At 40.8% G+C, this 26,484-nt stretch overlaps 1 protein-coding gene across 1 annotated transcript in view; it reads left to right on the top strand.

The window, feature by feature from the left end:
- The first annotated feature begins 13,691 nt into the window (after positions 1–13,691).
- The window catches only part of LOC121511268 (elongation factor-like GTPase 1), a 63,380-nt gene continuing 50,587 nt past the window's right edge, over positions 13,692–26,484 (top strand). Inside the window, exons 1-7 of the mRNA XM_041789873.1 lie at positions 13,692–13,826; positions 13,986–14,085; positions 15,584–15,651; positions 16,038–16,122; positions 19,702–19,835; positions 24,535–24,672; positions 24,753–24,970. Of these exons, the coding sequence (XP_041645807.1) occupies positions 13,995–14,085; positions 15,584–15,651; positions 16,038–16,122; positions 19,702–19,835; positions 24,535–24,672; positions 24,753–24,970 (734 nt within the window). The 5' untranslated portion in view covers positions 13,692–13,826; positions 13,986–13,994. The remainder of the gene's footprint in view (positions 13,827–13,985; positions 14,086–15,583; positions 15,652–16,037; positions 16,123–19,701; positions 19,836–24,534; positions 24,673–24,752; positions 24,971–26,484) is intronic.

Raw genomic sequence — 26,484 nt, 5'->3', positions numbered from 1 at the left:
ACAGACACACACACCTTTAAACAGACACACACACCTTTTGACAGACACACATCTTTAAACAGACTCACACACCTTTACACTGACTCACACCTTTAGACTGACTCATACACCTTAAAACGGACACACACACCTTTTAACAGACACACACCTTTTAACAGACTCATACAACTTTAAACAGACACACACACACACACCTTTTCACAGACACACACCTTTAAACAGACAACCACACATTTAAACAGACTCACACACCTTTAAACAGACTCATACACCTTAAAACAGACACAATCACCTCTTGACAGACACACACACCTTCAAACAGACTCACACACCTTTTAACAGACATACACATTTAACAGACTCACACACCTTTTAACAGACACACGCACCTTTTAACAGACTCACACACCTTTTACAGACTCACACACCTTTTACAGACTTACACACCTTTTACAGACTCACACACCTTTTAACAGACACACACACCTTTGAACAGACTCACACACCTTTAAACAGACTCACACACCTTTAAACAGACTCATACATCTTAAAACAGACACACACACCTTTTAACAGACACACACACCTTTAAACAGACATACGCACCTCTAAACAGACACACATCTTTAAACAGACACACACTTTTAAACAGACTAATACTTCTTTAAACAGACACAAACACCTTTTAACAGACCCACACACCTCTTTTCAGACACACACATCTTTCAACAGACTCACAAACATTTTTACAGACACACATGCCATTTAACAGACTAACACACCTTTAAACAGACACACACACCTTTACACAGACACACAAATACCAACCAAAGCCATATCATGCATAGTTTTGGCATGAGAGGACCATCTGTCCCAAGTGCAGGGAGCTCTCGCTTCATCTGCTGCAATGTTACAGATTTTCACACCCTGCACAAGAGAGTCAGAGAGAAGCCCTTTTTTATCCTACTCTTGTAGCATGATTTTTCACTTCCCAGACATGAAAAACATATCACCGCATTCGTCAGCTTCTGCTGATTCTCACGATACCTTTAGTTTTCTGCTAGGTTTTACAAGCACATCGTAAATTGACGTTGTTTGAGTGCATGTTCTAAGCTCTCAACCTTGTTTTCTGAGCCCACTTCAACAGAAATGAACAGGTGCAGCTAATTTGCTTTGATCTCAGCTATGATGTCATACAGGCATTCGTTACCATAGCACCCTAGAAGTCTTATAGACAAATACATACACAAAGACATGCTTTAACATTCTCCATTACTATAACATACATGTTGCTTTAATTTTAGCGATTTTAAAGCTCTCATCTTCAAATTATAAACACACACACACCTTTATACAGACACACACACCTTTGTACAAACACACACACCTTTAAACAGACACACACACCTTTGTACAAACACACACAACTTCATGCAGACACACACACCTTTAAACAGACACACACACCTTCATACAGACACACACACCTTTACACAGACACACACACACACCATACAGTTCATACAGTTGTGAGTCATTCCACATTTCACTTCCTTCCAACTTTTATTTTATGTTTCATAGTAATACAGCTCTGCTAACACATTTAAGACTTCTGCTACTGTTTTTGCTCGTTGTAATTTTAGGCCCTTCACAAGTTTAACTGTTTTACCCATTAATTATACCTTCTTATTTTCAACTTAGTTTCACTGCTTTTAGCAGTTTGATTTCACATTTTCTCATTTTCTGCATTCAGCCTCAGCATTTCAACGCATTTGCTGCAAGGAAATGCAATTTCTCTAGTTCTTCTTCTTCTGCAATATTCTTCCGTACGTTTTTTGGCACTCTTAAACTCCTCCACAGTTTGTCCGATTTTAACCGTTCAACTTTTAACATGTTCAGCATGTTCAAGTGAAGTGTGCTTGTATTTTTCACATTTCTAACCCTTTTACTTTTTACAAAATTTAACATTTTTCCACAGTTTTTGGCCCATTTAAAATGAATGGAAGATTTTTGCAGTTCTGCCTAAAACTGCTTCAACTTTGAGATTCAACAGATTCTGCATACTTCCACTTACAGACTTCATTTTTGCTTTAAAACGTAGACAAACTCTTCAGCAATTCAACATGTCTTCAGCTTTTGACTATCTTCAACAGTTTTTGAGATTTCACAGTTTAAGCAACACAAACTTTTGGGGTCTTACACAAAAAAGTCAGACCTTAGAGTAGGTGACATCATCAGTCAGAGTGGAGCAGACGGCTGTTCAGACAGGAGACCTCTCCCGAACAAACATCTATAAAATCCACAAACTTCACTCCACAGACATAAAAAAAGAAATCAAAATGGAGGAAATCTTGTCCTGCTACTGTCAAACCAAGACCCAAAGTCATATCATGCACAGTTTTGGCGTGAGAGGACCAACTGTCCCAAGAACCAGGAGGTCTTGCTCCATCTGCTGCAATGTTACAAATTTTAAAACTCTGCTCATCCACGTCAGAAAGAAGCCCTTTTTTATCCTACTCTTGTTGCATGATTTTTCACTTCCCAGACATGAAAAACATATCACCGCGATCGTCAGCTTCTGCTGATTCTCACGATATGTTTGGTTTTCAGCTAGGGTTTACAAGTACATTGTAAATTGACGTTGTTTGAGTGCATGTTCTGACCTCTTAAACCCGTTTTCTGAGCCCACTTTAACACAAACTAACAGGTGCAGCTAATTTGCTTTGATCTCAGCCATGATGTCATAGAGGTATTAATTACCATAGCAACCTTGGAACTCTACACACACATACATACACAAAGACATGCTTTAACATTCTCCATAACTATAAACAGACTCACACACATGTTAACAGAGTCATACACCTTTAAACAGACACACACACCTTTTAACAGACACAATCACATTTTAGTAGACACACACCTTTTAACAGACACACACATGTTTAAACAGACGCACACACCTTTTAACAGAGTCACACACCTTTAAACAGACACACACCTTTTAACAGACACACACACTTTTTAACAGACACAGACACACCTTTTAACAGACACAGAACTTTTAACAGACTCATACACCTTTTAACAGACACACACACCTTTTAAAAGACACAAACACCTTTTAACAGACTCACACACCTTTGAACAGGCACACACACCTTTACTCAGACACACACACTTCTTTACAGACACACATCTTTCAACAGACTCACAAACCTTTTAACAGAGTCACACATGCCTTTTAACACACTAGCACACCTTTAAACAGACACGCACACACACCTTATAAAAAACTTACACACCTTTAGACAGACACACACCCCTTGAAACAGACACACACACCTTTTAACAGATACACACCTTAATACAGACACACACACCTTTCAACAGTCTCACAAACCTTTTAACAGACACACAAGACTTTTAACAGACTAACACACCTTTTAACAGACATACACACACCTTATAACAGACTTACACACCTTTAAACAGACACACACACCTTTAAACAGACACTCACACCTTCATGTAGATACACACACTTTGATGCAGACACACACCTTTAAACAGACACACACACCTTTTAACAGTTCATACACAGGTCATACAGTTAATTACACCTTATTTTCAGCTTCTTGTCACTGCTTTTTTACAGTTTTATTTCACATTTTGTCATTTTCTGCGTTCAGCCTCAGCATTTCAACGCATTTGCTGCAAGGAAATGCAATTTCTCTAGTTATTATTCCAATCCATATTATATTTATTGAGCATGTTTAGGGGGTCAAATTAAGCGTATTACAGTTCCATGGTGGAATAGAGACTGCGATAAGGCAGTAAGGAAGAGGAATCAGGCATTTAGATATCTATGTAAAAACCCTACTCAGGAGAATGTAGTTGAATACAAGAGGTACAGAGCAATAGCCAGGAAGATTATTACAGTTTTTCTTGATTGCTTTGACCTGCTTAAAGAAACTTGGATCCACTCGGTTTTCATCATCACTGTCTTAGCAGAGCGCAAGACACCTCTTGCAAATGTGTTAACCTTTTCTCATTGGATTGACACATTTTCCCCACCCTTTTGCAGAACAGTTAACACAGATGTCATTCAAGCAGTCCAAACTCCATTGTTTCAGCTATGGTAACCAAACAGAAACCATCTGTTCCTAACTATTAGAAACTACCTCATCAGTATGAAATCACTGAAGCACCTGTTTGACACTCCTTCACACAAATCTTCAATTAGCAATCAGTCTGCAGGCCTTAAAGGTGCAGCATCTGTGTTGTTCTTTGCCAGCATGGATGGAAAAGGTCTAAGGCAGATGAGAGTGAGAGTAAGAGGTAGAGGGGTCCGAGGAAGAGGAGTCCGAGGAAGAGGTGAAGGTATAGTTGGAAGGGCTCAGGTTTCTGATGAAATTCAGGCAACTGTTATTGATCACGCTATCAATCATGGCCTTTCACTTAGAGAGGCTGGACAAAGAGTCCAACCTGTTCTAAACAGAAACACTGTTGCATCCATTGTCAGAATTTTTCGACAGGAAAAAAGGTAATTTTGCTGAACAGTATATACAGAAATAACTTCAGTGATATACTTTATGTAATTGTTTCCTCATTCCCATTACATGTATTCTTTACAGAATCCAAAGGCTACCATTCTCTGGTGGTAGAGGGAGAACTCGTAGTGCCAAGCAGGAGGCAGCCGTTGTGAACATGGTTGTGGCAAACAATGCCATAAGGCTGCGTGAAATCAGGGCAGCAGTGATCGCAGATCAGGGCATGTTTAGGAACATCAACAACGTGAGTGTGACCACCATTGACCGCATCCTAAGAAGGAACCATATGGCCATGAAGCAGCTCTATAAAGTTCCATTTCAAAGGAACTCTGATGTTGTGAAGGAGGCCAGATGCCAATATGTGGAGGTAAGGAAACATTACTACAGTATACTGTAATGCCTTCTCATATCATGCAGTTAGAGTCAGCTGGAGTAACTTTTCATTGTCATTTTCCCTTTTTTACTTAGAGAATAATGGAGCTTGAAGCCGAGGGGGCACATCATGTCTTCATTTATGCCGATGAAGCCGGCTTCAATCTCTGTAAAGTGAGGAGACGTGGAAGGAACCTCATTGGGTACAGGGCCACTATCACAGTTCCAGGACAGAGGAGCGCCAACATAACCATGTGTGCTGCCATCTCCAATGATGGTGTCCTATACCATATCCCCACTACTGGCCCATACAACACCGAGCGCCTCATAACATTCCTGAATGCACTTCATGACAGGCTGATCCCACCTGAGGAGAGAGGGCTGTTGAGGCCTGGCATGCCACTCTTTGTCATTATCTGGGACAATGTGGCGTTCCACCACTCTCGCCTTGTCAATGAGTGGTTTGCAGTACACCCTTGAATGATGATGCAGTTCCTTCCAGCATATTCCCCATTTTTGAATCCAATAGAGGAGTTCTTCAGCGCTTGGAGGTGGAAGGTTTATGATCACCGTCCCTATGAGCAGATGCCCTTGCTGAATGCAATGATTGCTGCTGCCCAAAAAATAGATGCAGAGGAATGTCAAGGTTGGATAAGGCATGCAAGAAGATTTTTCCCTTGGTGCATTGCAAGAGAGGATATTGAATGTGATGTGGATGAGGCCATGTGGCCCCATCATCAAGACAGAAGAGACTGAGTATCAGTAGTGGTTATTTCTTATACTCTACAGTAATAGATTTTCATACTTTACTGTAATAGATTGTATTTTGGTTTACATGCATTTTGTGTAATATTTACGGTATTTCAGTTTTCAGCCACAGTTTGAAAAAAAGACAAAAAAACATTTTGCAGCACATTAGACCCTGATACCCCAGTACATCAAATATGGACCAAAGTGCATAAAATGTCTGGTAAAACAGTAAAAACAGCTATGCCAGTCCTGAAAGATGGTCATACCAAAGCAGTTAATAATAAAGAAAAAGCAAATGTGTGTGTAAAAGTCTTTCAAGATGTACATAACTCAAAGTCTCTGAGGGAAGAGGGAGTAAAGAAAAGGGAAGAAACCCTGAAAAAAGAAGAATGGAAACTAAACTATGATGTTGAAGATAACAGCTCGTATAATGTGTTTTTCTCTATGGGGGAGCTAAAAGAGGCAGTGCATGCTGGGGCAAACACCACTCCTGGACAAGATAAAAGAAGTCATGAAATGCTGAGGCCCCCTCCCTGAGCTGCCACCTTAACGTGGTGGAGGGGTTTGCGTGTCTCAATGACCCTAGGAGCTATGTTGTCGGGGGGCTTCGTGCCCCTGGTAGGGTCTCCCAAGGCAAACAGGTCCTAGGTGAGGGACCAGACAAAGTGCAGCTCACAGACCTCATATGGCGGAGCGGCAGGACAGAAATTGATCTCCCTCGTCCGGACGTGGGTCACAGGGGCCCCCTCCTGGAGCCAGGCCTGGGAGTGGGGCTCGATGGCGAGTGCTTGGTGGCTGGGCCTGCACCCATGGGGCTCAGCCGGGCACAGCCCGAAGAAGCAACATGGGCCCCCCCTCCAATGGACTCACCACCCGTAGGAGGGGCCATAGAGGTTGGGTGCATTGTGTGCCAGGTGGCAGCCGAAGGCGGGGACCCTGGCGGTCTGATCCTCGGCTGCAGAAGCTGGCTCTGGGGACGTGGAATGTCACCTCTCTGGTGGGGAAGGAGCCTGAGCTTGTGCGTGAGGCTGAGCGGTACCAGCTAGATATAGTTGGTCTCACCTCGACGCACAGCTTGGGCTCCAGAACCAGTCCTCTTGAGAGGGGTTGGACTCTTTTCCACTCTTCAGTGGTTGCCAAGGCAAAAACCCAGACGTGGGAGGAGTTCGGGGAGGCCATGGAGAATGACTTCCGTACGGCTTCAAGAAGATTCTGGACCACCATCCGGTGTCTCAGGAGGGGGAAGCAGTACGCTGTCAACACCTTGTACGGTGGAGATGGCGCACTGTTGACCTCAACTCGGGACGTGGTGGGTCGGTAGAAGGAATACTTTGAAGACCTCCTCAATCCCATCGACACGTCTTGCGATGGGGAAGCAGAGCCTGGGGACTCGGGTGTGGGCTCTTCTATCTCTGGGGCTGAGGTCGCCAAGGTGGTCAAAAAGCTCCTCGGTGGCAGGGCCCCGGAGGTGGATGAGATCCGCCCTGAGTTACTCAAGGCTCTGGATGTTGTAGGGCTGTCTTGGTTGACACACCTTTGCAACATCGTGTGGACATCAGGGACAGTGCCCCTGGACTGGCAGACTGGGGTGGTGGTCCCCCTCTTTAAGAAGGGGGACCGGACGGTGTGTTCCAATTATAGGGGGATCACACTTCTCAGCCTCCCCGGTACGGTCTATTCAGGGGGTCCTGGAGAGGAGGGTCCGTCAGACAGTCAATCCTCAGATCCAGGAGGAGCAATGTGGTTTTTCGTCCTGGTCGTGGAACAGTGGACCAGCTCTACACTCTCGGCAGGGTCCTAGAAGGTGCATGGGAGTTTGCCCAACCAGTCTACATGTGTTTTGTGGACCTGGAGAAGGCATTCGACCGTGTCCCTCGGGAATCCTGTGGAGGGTGCTCGGGAATATGGGGTACCGGACCCCCTGATAAGGGCGGTTCGGTCCCTGTACGACCGGTGTCAGAGCTTGGTCCGCATTGCCGGAAGTAAGTTGGACTCCTTTCCGGTGCGGGTTGGACTCCGCCAGGGCTGCCCTTTATCACCGGTTCTGTTCATAACTTTCATGGACAGAATTTCTAGGCGCAGCCAGGGTGTTGAGGGCGTCAGGTGTGGTGGCCTCAGGATTGGGTCTCTGCTTTTTGCGGATGATGTGGTTCTGTTGGCTTCATCAGGCCGTGACCTTCAGCTCTCACTCGAATGGTTCGCAACCGAGTGTGAAGCGGCTGGGATGAGAATCAGCACCTCCAAATCTGAGGTCATGGTCCTCAGTTGGAAAAGGGTGGAATGCCCTCTCCGGGTTGGGAATGAGACCCTGCCCCAAGTGAAGGAGTTCAAGTATCTCGGGGTCTTGTTCACAAGTAAGGGAAGAATGGAGTGAGAGATTGAAAGGCAGATCGGCACGGCATCTGCAGTGATGCGGTCTCTGCACCAGTCCGTTGTGGTGAAGAAAGAGCTGAGTCAAAAGGCAAAGCTCTCGATTTACCGGTCGATCTACGTGCCCACCCTCACCTATGGTCATGAGCTGTGGGTCATGACCGAAAGAAGAAGATCACGGATACAGGCAGCTGAAATGAGTTTCCTTCACAGGGTGTCTGGGCTCTTCCTTAGAGATAGGGTGAGAAGCTCGGCCATTCGGGAGAGACTCGGAGTAGAGCCGCTGCTCCTCCGTGTTGAGAGGAGCCAGATGAGGTGGCTCGGGCATCTGGTCCGGATGCCTCTTGGATGCTTCCCTGGTGAGGTGTTCCTCTATGTGGAGGGTGGTTGTACTAATCAAGCTCTTTGATACTGGTATTAGAGGCAGAATGCTTCAGTGGATAAAGGATTTCCTTGACTGCAGAACAATACAGGTGAGGGTTGGCAGAGATTGTTCTGAGTCAGTAACTATAGAGAATGGAACACCCCAAGGCTCAGTGATTAGTCCAGTTCTTTTCAGTGTTATGATTAATGATATTTTTGAAAAGTTCCTCTTGGTTTTGGCAAGTCTCTATTTGCAGATGATGGAGCCATATGGAAAAAGGGTAAAAATATTCAGCATTTGTACCTGCAAACACAGAAGGCCTTAGATCAGATAGTGCAGTGGGCAGATAAATGGGATTTTAGGATATCTACTGCTAAAACTAAAGTTATGATCTTTGGTCAAAAAAGGAAAATTCCTGATGTGAACTTGTCAATGTATGAATGTAATGGGTAAAATGTTTTCAAATTTTGGGGTGTCTGGATGGATGAAAAATTAACTTGGAGAAGTCATGTAGAAAAAGTTATTAGCAAGTGTGGAAAAATGATAAACATCCTTCGAAGCTTGGCAGGAAGTGACTGGGGGGCTGAGAGAGGATCGCTGCTTATGATATACCAAGAATGTATTAGATCGACTTCGGATTATGGATGTGTGGTGTTTGGATCAGCGGCAAGCTCAACTCTTGCCAAATTAGATATAGTCCAGGCCAGGGCTCTTAGAATTTGTCATGGTTTCTCCCAGAGCCTGAAGTGGATCTGTATCTTCTTAAACTGCTGCACAGTAAAAAACTATAGATTTTGCTAGTGTATATATCAATCAGCTGCAGGGTGAGTGTATACAGATCTTCACTCTAGGTCTACTCTACAGATCTAGGGACCCAGACTCAGGGAAAACTGGGTTTGGCATATACAGTTGCTAGAAAAAGTATGTGAACCTTTTGAGATTTCTTGGATTTCTGCATAATTTGGTCATCAAATGTGTTCCGATCTTCATCTAAGTTAATGTGATGAGATTGGATGTGCTGGTTAAAGCTGCCCTGCCCTATAAAAAAACACACCAGTGTTGAATTTGCTGTTCTCAAGAAGCATTGCCTGATGTGAACCATGCCTGAAACAAAAGAGCTCTCAGAAGACCTACGATCAAGGATTGTTGACTTGCATGAAGTTGGAAAGGGTTACAAAAGTATCTCTAAAAGTCTTGATGTTCATGTGTCCATGGTAAGACAGACTGTCTACAAATGGAGAAAGTTCAGCACTGCTGCTACTCTCCCGAGGCGTGGCCGTCCTGTAAAGATGACTGCAAGAGCACAGCACAGAATGCTCAATGAGGTGAAGACGACTCCTAGAGTGTCAGCTAAAGACTTACAGAAATCTCTGGCACATGCTAACATTTGTGTTGACAAATCTACAATAAGTAAAACATTAAACAAGAATGGAGTTCATGGGAGGACACCACGGAGGAAGCCACTGCTGTCCAAAAAACACATTGCTGCATGTTTGAAGTTTACAAAAGAGCACCTGGATGTTCCACAGCACTACTGGCAAAATATTCTTTCCATAGATGAAACCAGAATTGAATTGTTTGGATGGAACACACAATGCTATGTGTGAGAAAAAAAGGCACAGCACACCAACATCAAAACCTCATCCCAACTGTGAAATATGGCGGAGGGGCCATCATGGTTTGGGGCTGCTTTGCTGCCTCAGGGCCTGGACGGATTGCTGTCATTGATTGAAAAATGAATTCCCAATTTTATCAAGACATTTTGCAGGAAAACTTAAGACCATCTGTCCACCAACTGAAGCTCAGCAGAGGATGGGTGATGCAACAGGACAACATCCCAAAGCATGGAAGTAAATCACCAACAGAATAGCTGAACAGAAGAAAATACACCTTCTGGAGTGGCCCAGTCAGAGTCCTGACCTCAACTCGATTGAAATGCTGTGGCATGACCTCAAGAAAGCGATACACACCAGACATTCCAATAATATTGCTGAACTGAAACAGTTTTGTAAAGAGGAATGGTCCAAAATTCCTCCTGACCGTTGTGCAGGTCTGATCTGCAACTACAGGAAACGTTTGGTTGAGGTTATTGCTGGCAAAGGAAGGTCAACCAGTCATTAGCCTAGGGGTTCACATACTTTTTCCACCCTGCACTGTGAATGTTTACGTTTTGTTGAATAAAAACATGAAAACATATCATTTTTAGTGCAATATTAGTTTAAGCAGACTGTGTTTGTCTATTGTTGTGACTTAGATGAAGATCGGAACACATTTGATGACCAATTTATGCAGAAATCCAAGAAATCTCAAAGGGTTCACATACTTTTTCTTGTGACTGTTAGTGGCAAATATTCACATTCAACAGAGTGTATGTATTTTTTATTTTCTATTTTTAAGATTTATGTTTGGGCCTTTTCATGCCTTTATTAGATAGAAGAGGACAGTGGATAGACTTGGGGCAAGAGAAGAGAGCGGGGAGAGATATGTGGTGAATGGTGCCAGAGGCTGGACTTGAACCCCGGCTGCCCGTGTACATGGTGCGCGCCTTAACCACTCGACTACCAGCGCACCCCAAGTGTACGTATTTCTGATAATTTGTCTGCTTTCACCTCAGAGCTGTTGGCAGTTTTATGGGCCATATGGTGGGTTGGAGAAGTAAAACCATCAAAAAGTGTAATCTGCTTGGACTCTGCAGCTGCCTTGATGGCATTGAAAGAGGGGATGTCTTCTTCTACCCTGACCTGCTTCAGGAGACTTTGTGTTGTTTATATCAACTCAAGAATGCAGGGTGTTATGTTAAGTTTTTGTGGGTGCCAGGGCACTCAGGAATTAAGGGAAATGAGAATTCTGACAAGCTGGCAAAGGAGTCTCTCTTGAAAGAGACAGTTTAATTAAAGGTCCCTTTGGGAAAAAGTGAGTATTTCAGTTTATGCAAAGGTAAAGTAGAGCGTCAATGGCAAAAACAGTGGGAGGAGGAGTGAAAGGGCAGGCATTATTTCTCCCTGCAGCCATCAGTCAGAAGACAGAGGTTATTGACCAAACTGTGCAGGAAAGATGATGTGGTCCTAACTAGACTGAGATTGGGACACTGTGGTCTCGCTACATATATGAATGTAATAGGGAAATACCCAGATGGGTTATGTCAATGTGGGGGAGAAGAGGCAGCACAGCATGTGGTTTTTGTTTGCTCCATTTACCGGCAAAGGCAGGTGCTATTTATAGAACTGTCAGATTTGGGTCTATTATCTTTCTCCTTTAAATCTATCTTTTATCCAGGGACCAAACTCTCAGGCTGTTAGTGAAGCATTATTAAGATTCCTCATGCGACAGGCATCTACTACAAGATTTGAGTTGAATGTATATTTCTAGTTGGTGGAGGGCAGCATTACTCTAGTCAGTGTACAGCCTGCTGGAAATCAAGATGAAGAAGAAGAAGAAGAAGAAGAAGATGGCTGTATTTTTTGATGTAGAAAAAGCATACGACATGGTATGGAAAGAAGGATTAATGATCAAGTTAAATAAAATAGGAATTAATGGAAGAACTTTTAATTGGATTAAAGATTTCTTATTTAAGAGGTTCATTCAAGTTAAAGTAGGAGCAAGGCTCTCCACTAAGCATCAAGTTGATAATGGAGTGCCCCAGGGTAGTGTGATTAGTCCAATACTATTCTTTATTATGATTAATGGTGTTTTTGATGATGTAAGTTATGATATAGGGAGATCACTATTTGCTGATGATGGGGCATTATGGAAAAGGGGAAAGATCCTAAAATTATCCAAGGAAGAATTCAAGAAGTAGTTGGGATGGTGGAGAAATGGTCAAATGCATGGGGCTTTAAGTTTTCTGTGGAATAAAACAAATATTTTGATTTTCACCAAAAAGAAAATAAAAGAAGCTGCTGATGTAAAGATGTCTTGTAGAAAACTAGAATAGGTAAATACTTTTCGATTTTTGGGTGTTTTATTTGACTCAATGAAAATATTAATAAAGTAGAAAAAAAGTGTAAAAAGGTATTAAATGTTATGAGATGGGGAGCAAGCCGATGTGCTTTGAAAAACATTAATATTTCCCTAATAAGATCTGTGATTGATTATGGATGTATTGTTTATGGATCAGCATCAAAAACATTATTAAAAAAAGATAGAGGTGATACAAAATCAGGCACTGAGATTATGCTGTGGGGCAATTAAGACCTCCAGTTACCGCAGTTCAAGTGGAAATGGGTAAACCACCACTGAATTTAAGATTCAAACAGCTGATGTTAAATTACTACTCTCATTTACAAGGACACAGGGAAGATCACCCTGCTGTAATAGCTCTTAGAACATGCTGGTAAAGTGGAAGAGCAAAGAAAGAATGCTATGCTTGGACTGTGAGCAATCTGGCAGTGGAGATGGGATTTTATGGGAAAAATTTCTGTTCTACAATTCCTCTCCCAGTGATGCCCAAATGGCTTTTACCTCCTGTCATTATAGACTATGAAATCCTTGAAACATTATTCAGACTACACCATCAAGGGACAGCAGTCAGATTCATGTGGGTACCAGCACATAGAGGTGTTGAGGGGAATGAAATTGCAGGTTTTCTTGCAAAACAAGCTCTGTAACACAATAGAATTATGGAACTAACATTAAGTAAATCAGAAGCAAAGGCATTAATAAAGAACAGAATCATGAGTGAATGGCAACAGTGCTGGGATGAAGGTAACAAAGGATGACATCTTTATGAAATTAAGCAAAAAGTGAGTGGAATGGAAATCATATGAAAATCTACCAGGGAACAAACAGTTATATCAAGATTAAGACTAGGTCACACTAGATTAAACAAAACCATGTATTAAATTGGAAAACATCCAACAGGGAGATGTGACTGTGGAGTCAAGGACGAAACAGTGGAACATGTTATATGTGTCAAAAGTATAATAATCAAAGAGAAATTCTTTTAAGGAAACTACAGAAAAGTGGAATGAGAGTGTTGAACCTTAAGAATTTATTTAATCTGGGAAAAGAAGAATATAAAGCAGTTTTTGAATTTCTAAAACAAACAGATTTAATGAACCGAATTTAGTTTGAAGTAAATATTATGCACTTATTTTCCTAACGGGAATAGGGACCTCTGGCTCACACTCCTGCATAGTAGGTGGCGGTAATGCTCCTCTAACGTTGGATGCCACCCGCCGTTAAAGAAGAAGAAGAAAAAGAAGAAGAAGAAGAAGAAGAAGAAGAAGAAGAAGAAGAAGAAGAAGAAGAAGAAGAGCGGATGTAGACGCGTGTTTGCACATGCGCAGTAGAAATTGGGTTTCCGGTCCGCGATAAAACTAGGAATATGTTGTTAAGTCGCTAACCTTGGAGACCGTAGTGATTTTGTCCCACCTGCGGTTAACCGATCTAGCTTACACATTCGCCAGTAACATACGGTAAGTTAACCTTTCGCTACAGCTAACTGGATGTTCTTTTATAGACTGCCGCTTGGTCTCTGTACCGTAACGTGAAAAGGATTACACGTGTATAAAGTGCTCTTCAAAGCTGATGAGGCTAGATGCCGTCTTGTATTTATTGCCCTTTGTTTGATTTAGGTGCCAGTCATGGGACATGCTTGCGTGGATAAGATTGTTGCACTGCAAAGAAACCCCGCCAACACCCGAAACCTTTGCATTCTGGCACATGTTGATCATGGTGAGGTGATACACAGCATCAACTGTTTATCCCAGCAGTGAGCCCCCATTACAGATATTTTGTGTAGAATATAAAAGGCATTGCTTTTAAAATCAGCCGACATTGAAATTCAGTTGTTTGTGGAATTGCTGCGTTTCTAAAACTCCAAAGGAAAAAAATAAATCCTCTTAATATAAAGTCCTTAACAAATTTTTTAGACCACCTGTCATAAAAACGAGAAAACATAAATATTTTAGAAATCTTTCAAAAACTTGTTTAAAACTAAAAATATTATTGTTATTTATATGGCAAATAACATACTGAAACAACTGAATAGTCCTTTTTCACACATAATAACCAAAAAACTTCATATTTGGTTTGGCCTCGTTTGGCCTTGATAACAGCTTGCATTCTTGCTAGCATTGTTTTTATGTACTTTTCCACAGTCTCTTTTGTTATTGAGTTCCAAGTAGTTTCTAGCTGTTCCCACAGACTTGCTTTAGATAAAACTTTTGTGCGATCAGTCTTTGCATTTACTAAATCACAAATTTGTTCAATAGGAATCAAATCTGGTCAGTCGTCTCCTTATGGTCATTCTGGAGACTTTCTCACACTCTGATCTAGAAGCATTCATCTCTGCCTGAAGATCAGCAGTGATCTTCCTTCTGTGTCTAGTACTTCAAATCTTGAGGTGTCTGACATCTGTTTCAGTTAACTTTAGCTAACTGCCTCTTCCTTGGCGCATTTTGTAAGTACAAGTCTCGGCAATTGACTCCAAAGCATACTTGACCATACTGTGAGAACACTTTATGTCCTTCCCTATTTGTCTCAGAGACCATCCAGCATCATGAAGTGCTTTAATGCAGACTCTCTCATTTTCAGTGAGCTCTCCATGCTTTACTATTTTGAACAGGAATGAGGAATTTCAAACAGAAGTCACCTTTTTATACCCAAATTTGAGCCGGCTCACTGGGCTTCTCTGAGAAATCAGATATTAATCAAGCATAACATTCAACCACTAAAACTAATTTTTCTGTTCAGGAATGCAATTAAATAACTGTAATTTGACATATTAATCAAGAAATAATAATGTGCTTTACTATTTTTTCAGTTTTTTTGTAAATCAGTAAATTTGAAAATTCACAGATAACAATAATAAGATTTTAGCATTGAAAATATCATTTTGGTTAAAGAGCTTCTACATATTTGTGTACCATTGCAGGAACATAAAAAATGGTTACCAATTACCAATGCTGTTAATTTAGGGCAACTGTGGCATAAACCTTACTTTGGGTGGTGGTCTAATAAATTTGTTAAGCACTGTATCTATTTTATTTCGTCATATATTAGAGCTTCACATGTATATTCACATATTTAGATTTAACTCTAAGACACAGCAATTACAACATTAGGTTTGCAGACAGACATATTTTGTGGGGTTACTGTTTGTCATAGACTGTCAGTCAAACTAAAAGATGACATCTGAAAAGAAGGAAATCGTTACTTCTTATTTTTTCAGGTAAAACTACACTGGCTGACTGCTTAGTAGCAAGCAATGGAATCATATCAAGTCGACTGGCTGGAAAAGTAAGTTATTTTATTACCTCCGCCAAGGAGGTTATGTGAACAGCAGAGTTAGTTAGTTAGTTAGTTAGTTGGTTTGTTAGTTAGTTGGTTTGTTAGTTTGTTTGTTAGCAACATAACTCAAAAAATTATGGACGGATGTTGATGAAATTTTCAAGAAATGTCAGAAATGGCATAAGGAAGAACTGATTAGAATTTGGGAGTGATCTGGATCACCGTCTGGATCCAGGAATTTTTTAAAGGATTCTTTACTGTTGGGAGATAGGGCTAATGGCGGAGGTCTGCACTCTCCAAGAGCTTTTTTAGTTTGAGTAAGAGATCTTTTCAGCCATGTGTTTTGTATTTTAAGTTGCTTTGTCATTTTATGAATGCTTGCTGATATGTTCCAGCTAAGGTATCTGGACAGCAGGGAAGATGAGCAGATAAGAGGGATCACCATGAAGTCCAGTGCTATCTCTCTACATTACACTAAAGGTAAAGCAACTTGGGTTTTCTTCACAGGAAAATGTAGAGCTTGTTCGTTGACAATTAACTACAGTGTCCAGTTTTCTGTTAACCCCAGTTATATGGAGAATATTTTGGAGAAACCCACAGAGAAGGATATGGAGCTATTATTGTTGCAAAAGTATTTGCAAATACGTACAAAGATCTCTACATAAATCCACAAATGTGTGTACAGATCTGCAAATGCTTGCATATATTGGCAAAAATGTGCTCAGATCTGCAAATCTGTGCAAAGATCTGTAAATGTGTGCAAAGGTTTGCAAATTCATACAAAGATCCCCAAATGCATGCACTAAGCTGTAAATATGTAGACCAATTTGTAATTGTGGACTTAGTTTATTTTGGTTCAGACAACTCACTCCTCTTTGCTTCAAGTTGTCAAAATCCTCACAAGCCATCAGTTACAACTGAAATCTGCCTCTCAATTGGCTGTCATACACACGTGATTTTTGCAACACGTGTACTGCGCATGATCTGCAAATGTGTAGTCAGATCCGTAAGCGTAAAGGCTGGGTCTGATTCCCTCAGCACCGGTTCACAGGCAAGGCTGTCTCCTCATCGCGTAAGCATCACACAGAAGGCAGCAGTTAAGACTTAGTACTGGCTTTATATAACGTGAAAGGAGAAATATTATTACATTGTACTGTTATTATTCATATTTTCATTGAAAGAGTGAAGAAAATGATGACTTCCTTTTCTCCAAAATCATATCACAGCGGTGGTTGAATTGTTATCTTTACTAGACGGGGGTTCATTGTGTTCTGTTTTTCAAACAGAAATCACCATTATGACGCTGTATGCGCCGGGCGATTGATAGAGTGGTCTGTAACATTTATAATTATATTAATAACAGGTGAGGGGAAAGATTGCTGTTCTTGAGTGGATACTGTTGATGGCACCGAACATTGCTTACATTTAAATCACATTACAACACAGTTGTTTATGAGTCGATGGGATGGCTGATTGGCAGTGATGCAACCTAGGATTCATGTGGTATTGGGTTCCAGTCTAGCAGCATCTGAGAAATTTCTCTCTCTTTCTTGCTGGTAACTCTTATGCACTGCTCAGGAATTTAATCACTCAGGCCAGGAAATATGTACACAGCAAAATCGCCAGTGTTAGATTAACACTGAGAGTGTTAAATCTAACACTAGAAAAGTGTTTATACGTGTACACTCTTTTGAGTGTTAATTTAACACTTTTCATAGTGTTACTTTTTTTTTTTTACACTGAACCAGTGTTATTCCAGCATTAAAAATTTACACTGGTGAACACTGAGTAGTGTTGATAGTACTCTACACTGGCGTCAGTGTTAAACAATTAACTCTACCAGACTACACTTGACTGGTGTGTTAACACTAAGGAGTGAATCAGAATTAATTTCAGTGGGTGTAAAATACTGTGGCTATCCACTGCCCCTCTTCCATAAACCTAATAATAAAAAGAAAAAAGACACGCAAGTTTCACAGAATGGGTGTTGTCACAACCTGGCTCAAAAGTGTGTGACAAAAAGGGAGACCACACATAATTGCAAAGGTTTAACAAAATATATTTAATGATATATTTAATGAACTAATGAAATAAGTCACAAAATTACTAAACTATGATTGTCAGCGTGTATGCAGTGTTGGATGTGTGTGAGTGAGGAAATGAAAGCTACAAACAAAAGAATGGTCTCAGTCTGCAGGCCAGGGAAAAGAGAGTGAGCTCAATGAACAGGTCTGCTTTATAGGCTTCTGAGCTCAGCCTGCTCAGGTGTGCTGCATTGCTGCATTTGATGGGCACCTCCCCCATTACCTGCAACACAAACCAGACACAGCAAAGAGGAAGAGCAGACGACCAGGACAAGGCCTCTCCCTAGGCCATTTTTGTGCTTCCATTAGATAGAGGAGGACAGTGGACAGAGCCGAAAACAGGGTCAAGAGTGGGGGAAAGACATGCGGTAATGGGCCCCAGGCTGGACCCGAACCCGGGCCGCCGGGCACATGGGGAGCGCCCCAAACCACTAGGCCACCTGATTTCTTAGCAATCATGGAGAAATAAGGAAGACCCAGAGTCAGCACTTGTTCTGAGTTGACAGACACTCTCTCCACAGTTATAAATGAGCTGTCATCACAGCCAAGACTTGAGCAACCTGGAAGACAACTACACTCATGGTGCAAAAGTGTTTAACATCAAAAACTTAAGAACTCAAGATAATTCAAGAAACATGTGCAAGTGAATCCCAGCAGTGATTCCTGTACAACAGGTAACATCTAAACAGTGGTAAACATCTAAATGCATCTAAAATATCTGAAACACAGCTAAACACCCTGCACAAAGGCATGATGGGAGAACTCTGCCCCCCAGCTTTGAAATTGCAGTAGGTGGGGCTTGGATCAACTGACTTTCTCCAGTGTTGGACTAACACTGCTTGACCAACACTGTCAAATAACTCCAACACTGAAGACCGTTTACTCTGAATGTTGTTAAAATAACTCTTTGAGTGTTAAAATCAACACTGAAATGTTTAACACTGAGAATTCAACACTCCTGTTTTTTCTGTGTAGGACTTGAAAATTTGTTTCAATGTGTGATCAAAAAGGACTGACCTAATGAAATATTCATTTCAGTCCATGACAGTTCGCACTTTTTCATATTTCATATTTTGATTATTTGCTCCGACATCACGCCGATGGTTTCGTCAGCTGCCTTTAAAATAGAAAATTGCTCCTCAGTAAAAGAATCCCAACATAAAAATGTCATTGATGGCTACAGTTCTGCTGTGGAAACCAGAGAAAACTCTGAAATTAGAGAACTCAGAGTCACCTGGCTCTGCCAAGTGTGCTGATCCTGCACCTGGAGCACAAACAGTGCCAGCGTGATGTCTCTGTCCCCAGTGTACAGCATGAAGGAATCCACTATTTAATAAAGAATATACTCTGTCAGAGAGTCTTCATTGACTCTGCTTAACTAGCTATATATCAAGTTGAGCTTTGAGGTTTGACCTATGTCTCACCAGCCTACCTCTCCTTACCGCTGATAAAACTAGTGAAGACTCCCTCTACAGAATTGCCTATCATCCACTCCTGCCCACGCATGCACGGATTCTGGCCTGATGCTGATTCACTGGAAGCATCCAGCAAAACAAACACTTAGGTTAATCACCACACATGCAAAATAATGTTGCCCATGGTGTAAAAATACGCTTTCCCCCTAAATGGAGCAAGCAAGTTGTCCAGGTGCTTCGCGTTCCCCACAGCACCATTTGCTCGCATCACATTTCCAGATCTTTCCACACATTTGCAGATCTGAGCACATATTTATGGATTTGTGCACGTATTTTCAAATCTGCATACACATTTGCAGATGTGTTTACAGATTTTTGTACGTGTTGCAAATCCTTTTGCAACAATAATAGCTCCATAGAATGATATGTGCATTTATTTATACAAGTAGTTTGCTAAGTATCATTAAGCCGGAGTTAGACATGGTTGTAAATTGATATTTCATAAATTTTCTAAAGTGACAGAGAAGTAGTGTTTTTATCTTTGTGTGCTCACTTCTCAGGGGAAGAGGAGTTCTTAATAAATCTGATCGACTCTCCTGGTCATGTTGACTTCTCTTCAGAAGTTTCTACTGCTGTCCGGCTCTGTGATGGGGCTATTGTAATTGTTGACGCTGTTGAAGGTGTGTGTCCTCAGGTAAATATCCCCTTAAGCCAGTTTTTCTCAGACAAGACATCTTAATTACTAAAGATTCGCTGTATTTCTTGTGAAAGTTATGATTACAATCTCACTGTGACTGGGGCTTTTTTCTTTTTATTCTTAAATTTTTTGGACTTCTTTTTTTTTTTACTAATATACCAGTTATATACTTGTATTCTGGTATATTTAAGTGGTGGCTGTGGGCTGAAATTTTATGGTGTTACCATCAGGGCTGATACCTTGAAATTTTTCCTTGGTCAAGTGGTTGGTCTGTATGCCCCTATCCTACAAGGATTCGTGTTCGTTGGATGGTTGCACCCATGCATGTGAGAATGAAATTGTGAAGTGTGCAGTTGAGTTGAGCACACTTCGACAGATGTGGTAGGAGAGAGGTGCAATGCAGCGCTGGACAATACAGGTAGGGAAGCACACAGAGTGACGCAGAACATGTTATATTCTGATTGTTTCTCAGCAGTTATGCTGTAATTATCTTGGAAATAACCTATCTTTAACTCATCATAAGGCTTTTTGTGAAGTGACTGTTGAGCATCTACTGCCCTCCATCAGAGCCTCAACTTCCATGGTGTGTTTAATTAACCGGTCAGTAAATATGTGGTATTATCTGTTGATCATTAGATTAAAATGTTCATTTCAACTTCCTGGGATGATGGCAGTTAGGTCAGATGCTTCATTTTTAGCTCGCTCAAGTCGGTAGATATAAAGCCAATCAACATGAGCAATGCAATATAAAAATAAAGCAGACCAAAACGCTTGGAGCGGAACTAGCTAACATTAGCAGTGACATCAGAGGCCTTAATAAGGAACTCCATAGCAAGCTGAACAATTCAAAGATGGACTCAAAATGGAAACAAGAAAAGAGATCGCTACCCTAAAGTAAGACATTGAACAGAAACTCACGTATCTGAATAAAACACAAGATACTTGTGCCCTATAAAGAGGATCAGTGCTCAAGGAGGAAGTCTCTTATCCATTACTATTTGCCTCCACAAGTCAACCGGGCAGACTGATGGGTAGTAAGAAACCCGCACTTCACCAGGGTTGTCAAGTGGGAACCCTCCTTTGTCAGTGTTTTGTCTAGTTAGTCCCACGACACCTCCAGAGAGCTGAACAGTGATCTCCAGCATCCCAGAGCCACCCCCCTCCATGCAGGCTCTCACCACCCACCAAGCAAACACAGAGACATCATCTTACCTATCTTACCACATGGCCCACACAGCCTCAACAGCATGCCACCTTCAACAGACCCAGGCTTCGAACATGCAAGCATGCAAGAGAGAGACTCAGACACTCAGACTCATCTCTCATCTTTTCTATCCTGCTCCACCTGTTCACTGTCATTAAGGTCTTCGTTATACCATCTCCCTAGGCTCTTTACTGGCTTCTCCCTGATGGATGGTATTTCTTCCTCATCTACAAAAAACTTCCTGTCAACAATCTTCCCTCTGGATACTGAGATGCTCCTGGACTTACTCGGCTTGATCTTTATGCTAGCCCACTTGAGATTGTTATTTAGCCTCTCCAGTTGCCTTCTCGTGCATGGCACTGTCGTGGTCACCAGTGCCATGTCATCCATGTAAGTCCTGGTTGGTGGGAAACTCATCCCATCCTGCCATCTCCCCCCTCCTACCACCCACTTGGAAGCTGTAACAATGACTTCCATCGCCATTGTGAAGTCTAGAGGGGAAATCGTGCAGCCTGCCATAATACCTACCTCTAGTCTCTGCCAGCCTGTCGTAAAGTTTCAGTACTAATACATATCTTAACATCTCTGAAATACATCTTAACTAAGTTTACCACTATCTCTGGCACTTTAAAGAAATCAAATGTCCTCCAGATAAGACTATGAGGTACCGACTCAAACGCATTTGCTAGATCTAAAAATACAATGTGTAAGTCCCTATTCTCTGCCTTAGCGGCCTGGATCTGATGCTAGGTCATACTTGTGTGCTCTATGCACCCTGCAAAACCTGGGATTCCTGCTTTCTGCACTGTTGTATCTATTAGTCTATTTACTTGTAAATAACTGGATAACCTCTGTGCCATGATACAGAAGAAAATCTTCCCCTCCACATTCAGGAGTGAGATGGTACAAACTGGCTCAGACCAGAGGTCTCCTTCTTCTTAGGAATCAGGATCCCCACTATTCTGCGCTCTTGTGGACAAGTTGTGACCTGAACATTCACCACACTGTGAAATAACGTATAATTATGTAACATTATGACACATGAAACAAATACTCTGAACTATTTCTTGAGTAAACCAATAAGCGGAGTGACACAGTGCAGCGGCCATGTCTGGAGTGTAGTTCCAGCTTTGCATTTAACTTTAAAACAACTGTCTTGTAATGTTCCGTGATTATTTTGATGTGGACCATACCCATGTTTTTTGGGAATGCCAAAAAATAACTGTATTTTGGGAGACAGTTTGTAATGAATTGAAACAACTACTAGGATATGAGGTCCGTAAGAATTGTTTGGTACTTTACCTGTGCAAATTCTGTAAAAGAAAAAAAAAACCTTCAGTGCTAAGGATACATATTTGATCAAAATATTGTTCTAAATATTGCAGCAGGTAAGAACGCTATTACAAGAAACTTAGGTAAGGAAACACTACTAATGGATAAGGATTGTGGATTACATTTTTTAATGGAAAAATTGACCCATATATTGAGACTATACAAGACTCAAAATGGCAGCATTTGGACAAGAACAATAACCGACAGATGCTGTAACATTTTAGGCTGTTAGAACATGAGGGCACATTACAAGCAATGCTTGATTTCCACATGTTTATATTTGATTTTATTTTTTGTTGCAACAGAAATGCTTTGATTAAAAGTATGTTAATAAAGATTTAAGTGAAGAAAAAAAAGTTACTTTTTTTCTTCACTTAAATATACAGAGGGCAGAAGAGAGAAATGAATGAATGAATGAGAAGTCCCGACCAGCAGTCTTTTTCCCCTTCAACTCTGTGAATGAATGCTGCATGCAGTCTGATATGTGCTTATGAATTACACAGCCTGACTAGAACAAGTGATCCTGTTAAAAGTTATCATTTTTGACAATCCATCATCTGAGGATATTTATATGGTAATAGGCAGGTGCTCTCTGATCATCTTTGAGTCAGTATTTTTTTAGTACAAGCAAGATGAGGATGAAAATATAAAAAAGTGTCTCATTAGCTTGTTATATTAATTTTTAAGGCCATTAAGACTACCAGAGGGTGCAATGTGGAGCTTATCACGGATAAAGCTGATTTTGAGATTTTTCTTGATCTTTTTTATTAATTTCTTTGGTTGTCTACAGCCCTAGTTAACCTACATTTTGGAAGAAGAGCTGAAACTATATCTCTATATGCATGCATGGAAAATCTGGAGCTGGAATCTCTTATTTCTGGTTGTTGCCCTAATATTCTGGTCTCAGCAGCTCGAAAATAAAAAATATTGTTGTTTAAGTGTCTTAGATAACATAACAGAAGCAAGTATGAGAGGAGGATCACAATCAGGATTTTTTGTCGGTGCATCAGAGCTGGATCTTAGCAGCACCTGTCTCATCTTGATGACATCATCAGTCATGTTTCCTCAAATGTGTTTCTTTCTTTGTAAGAGCCATGCTACAACTGTTTAGTCTCTTCATGTGCTTGTCATATAATTAGAGTATCATAAAGAAATTTTTTTTCTGTTATTTAATTCAGAGTTAAAGTTCCATATATTCTACATTCATCTCTTACAAAGACCTTTTTTATTTTAATCTTAATGATTATGACTTACATCTCGCAGAAATCAAAACCAAAAACCAAAAACCCACCCCATATAAGAATGCTGTGGAAAAGTCCTATTTCTTGTCAGTTACTTCTTTCATTCTGGTTCAGTACGCACAACCACAGTCATGGGAAAACTGCCAAATAGACTAAATCTTCAACTGAATCCGAGAAGTTTAGACAGGGACTGTTATAAAGCTGGTCAAGAATTTTGGGTAAAATATGTCCTTAGATGCATTGTCATCAGATATGATCTGCTAAAATTTGAGGTCTCCCTTTTCCTTTAAGGTAAAAACAAGTGGGGTTCAGATCATATTCATTGATTCAACTGAGTATATGTGGCTTTATTAGTGTAATCGTACAGCTCCAGATGTTTCTTTAAACACATTACATCAGCTAAGGATCTACATAGCTCACTTTGAACATTTCTAACAAATAATCACTCAAAAGATACACTTTTTGGTTGAATTAAAGCCATTTACAGTTTACTTCCTACTGATTCCAGTCACCAGTTCCTTCTGCTCTGCAGCGTTTAGAACTGCAGTGACTTGCACTTACTGTGATATCATGTGTATATTCTCCATAGCAGTGTTGTTTGTTTTTTTCCCTTTCAATTTTTTTTGACCAGGTGATCAAGCTAGATCAAGATCAAGCTAAAATCTCAAGGCAAATTTTATTATTTTATTACCCTGATCCACCAGGAATAAGGCGGCTAGTCAGTACCACCACATTACATTTGTATATAAAGACTGTTTCACTAAAGTGACTGAATTGAAATACTGCCTTTTTCTACCTTTTTTTTTCCCCAAGAAAACATCGCTCTGTGATTTGTAAGAGATCAGCACTTACTATGACATTTCTTTTTGTATTGTACACAATGTGTAGGAACATAATGTCATATTTTGTTTGTGTTTAGACCAAGGTAGTGCTCCGTCAGGCATGGCTGGAGAACATCAGGCCAGTTCTAGTCATTAATAAGATGGATCGACTTATCATGGAGCTAAAGCTCACCTCTCAGGAAGCTTACAACCATCTACAAAAGATTCTAGGACAGGTGAGGGACCTGACTTTCATCTACAGATAGAGATTTTTATACCACTGTTACTTTGTTAACTTGCTTGTTCTACCTTGAAGGTGAATGCGGTGACAGGGACGTTGTTCACATCTAGAGTTCTGGAGGAGCGAGCAGAGAAAGAGAAGGAAGAAGGGGAGAATGAGAAAAAGATGTTGAGTGGAGATCAGCTTTATGACTGGAGTGCAGGGCTGGAGGAGGCTGATGACTCTCATCTCTACTTTTCTCCAGACCAAGGAAATGTAGTCTTTGCTAGTGCAATAGATGGATGGGGCTTCAGGTGAGTGTGATGTTCTTCTTTGTTTTCTTTCATTTTTTAAAATTTATTTTAACATTTTATACAATGTACAGAACCAAGTAATTTTGATTTGAATGAAAAATGCCCCCACGCCTGCGTGGTAAATGGACTTGAGCTTGCATGGCACATATTCAATTGTTCTCACCACTCAAAGCGCTTGTACACCCTAGGTCCCACTCAGCAATTCATACCCATTCACTCCTGATTGCTCTGTAGTCATCAGTATTCAGTAAAACCATTTATACTCATTCACGTGCCGCCGATGCAGCCGTGGAGGCAAATTTGGTCATAAAAGGGGTAGAGAGAGAGAGAGATCTCGGATGAATAAAAATTCCCTTTAAAGGAAAAATGTACTGGTAGAGATACTGGCTTTCGATAATTCTGCTAAGTCTACACAGTGTAAAGATGAAAAATGTCTGAAATCAATGCTTCATAGCCTGAGATATTCCATGACAAAGGTCAATTCAGCCAAAGGATTCAAATACTCTAAAACCCAGAATTCACTGGGCTCATTGCCTTCCAAGGATGCTTCCAGGCAGTTTCCTATTGAATAGGTGTGGCCAGTCTGCAGGTGGGTGGTTGAATGTAAACACCAACATGTGTCCATACGCTGACATGTCAAAGAGGGAAAAGGTGCCCAGACAGTCTGTTCTAACCAGAGACCTGTGACTAATGTAGATCTAATCTAGATAAATAAAAACTGCAAGCCTCTGATCTCAAACATTTTCCTCAACATGTGTGTTTTATGATTCGGAAGCTTATTTAAAAAAATAAAAATAAAAAAAATTACAAGCACTTACTCCGTCACTTTTGTCATAAAAACAACAGCTCATATATGTTGCAGCAAAGCTGCTACTTCTAACCTGCAGTTAGGCTATAGTAATTTTTTTTAGGGCCCGAGCACTGAGTGATGCGAGGACCTAATTGTATCTCGGGGTATCCACGGGGTCTTGAAAAGTATTAAAAGGTGATAAATCAATTTTGGGAAAATTAAGACCCTTTAAAAGTATTAAAAAGTCTTATCACAACTTTATAAAGTCTTGAATTTTGAAAGTATTTTTTCTGAATTAGCTGTCCAAGAGTTTGAGTCCCAAAAACATCGTAAAAGTGTGTGAATTTATTCTTTTTTATTAAAAAACAAAGATGAACAGGTACATAAAAAACTAGGCTATTGTGGGTGTATTCGTAAATTGTCTCTGAGAGCGCCAGAGCGAGCTATATCACTGATGTAAATGGTTACAGCTTGAATTGGCAGTGAGGTATTAAAAAATATTGAGAAGGTCTTGAAAAAGTCTTAAAAAGGTATTAAAATTAACTTCAAGATTCCTGCATATACCCTGTATCTGCTAGGATTATTCAACATATCATTTACCGTCATTGCATGGCATTTTGAGGCCCTTAACATTTATGAATTCGCAGGAAACTTTGCACGTACATCCGGTCTCGCAAAAATTTTGATTTTTTTTTTTTTTTTGGGCTCTCTAACATGAAAATCC

Source organism: Cheilinus undulatus, linkage group 1 (genome assembly GCF_018320785.1).
Source record: "Cheilinus undulatus linkage group 1, ASM1832078v1, whole genome shotgun sequence".
Classification (NCBI taxonomy): Eukaryota; Metazoa; Chordata; class Actinopteri; order Labriformes; family Labridae; genus Cheilinus; species Cheilinus undulatus.
Note: the sequence above shows the minus strand (reverse complement) of the source record. Positions and strands in the feature narration are given on the sequence as shown.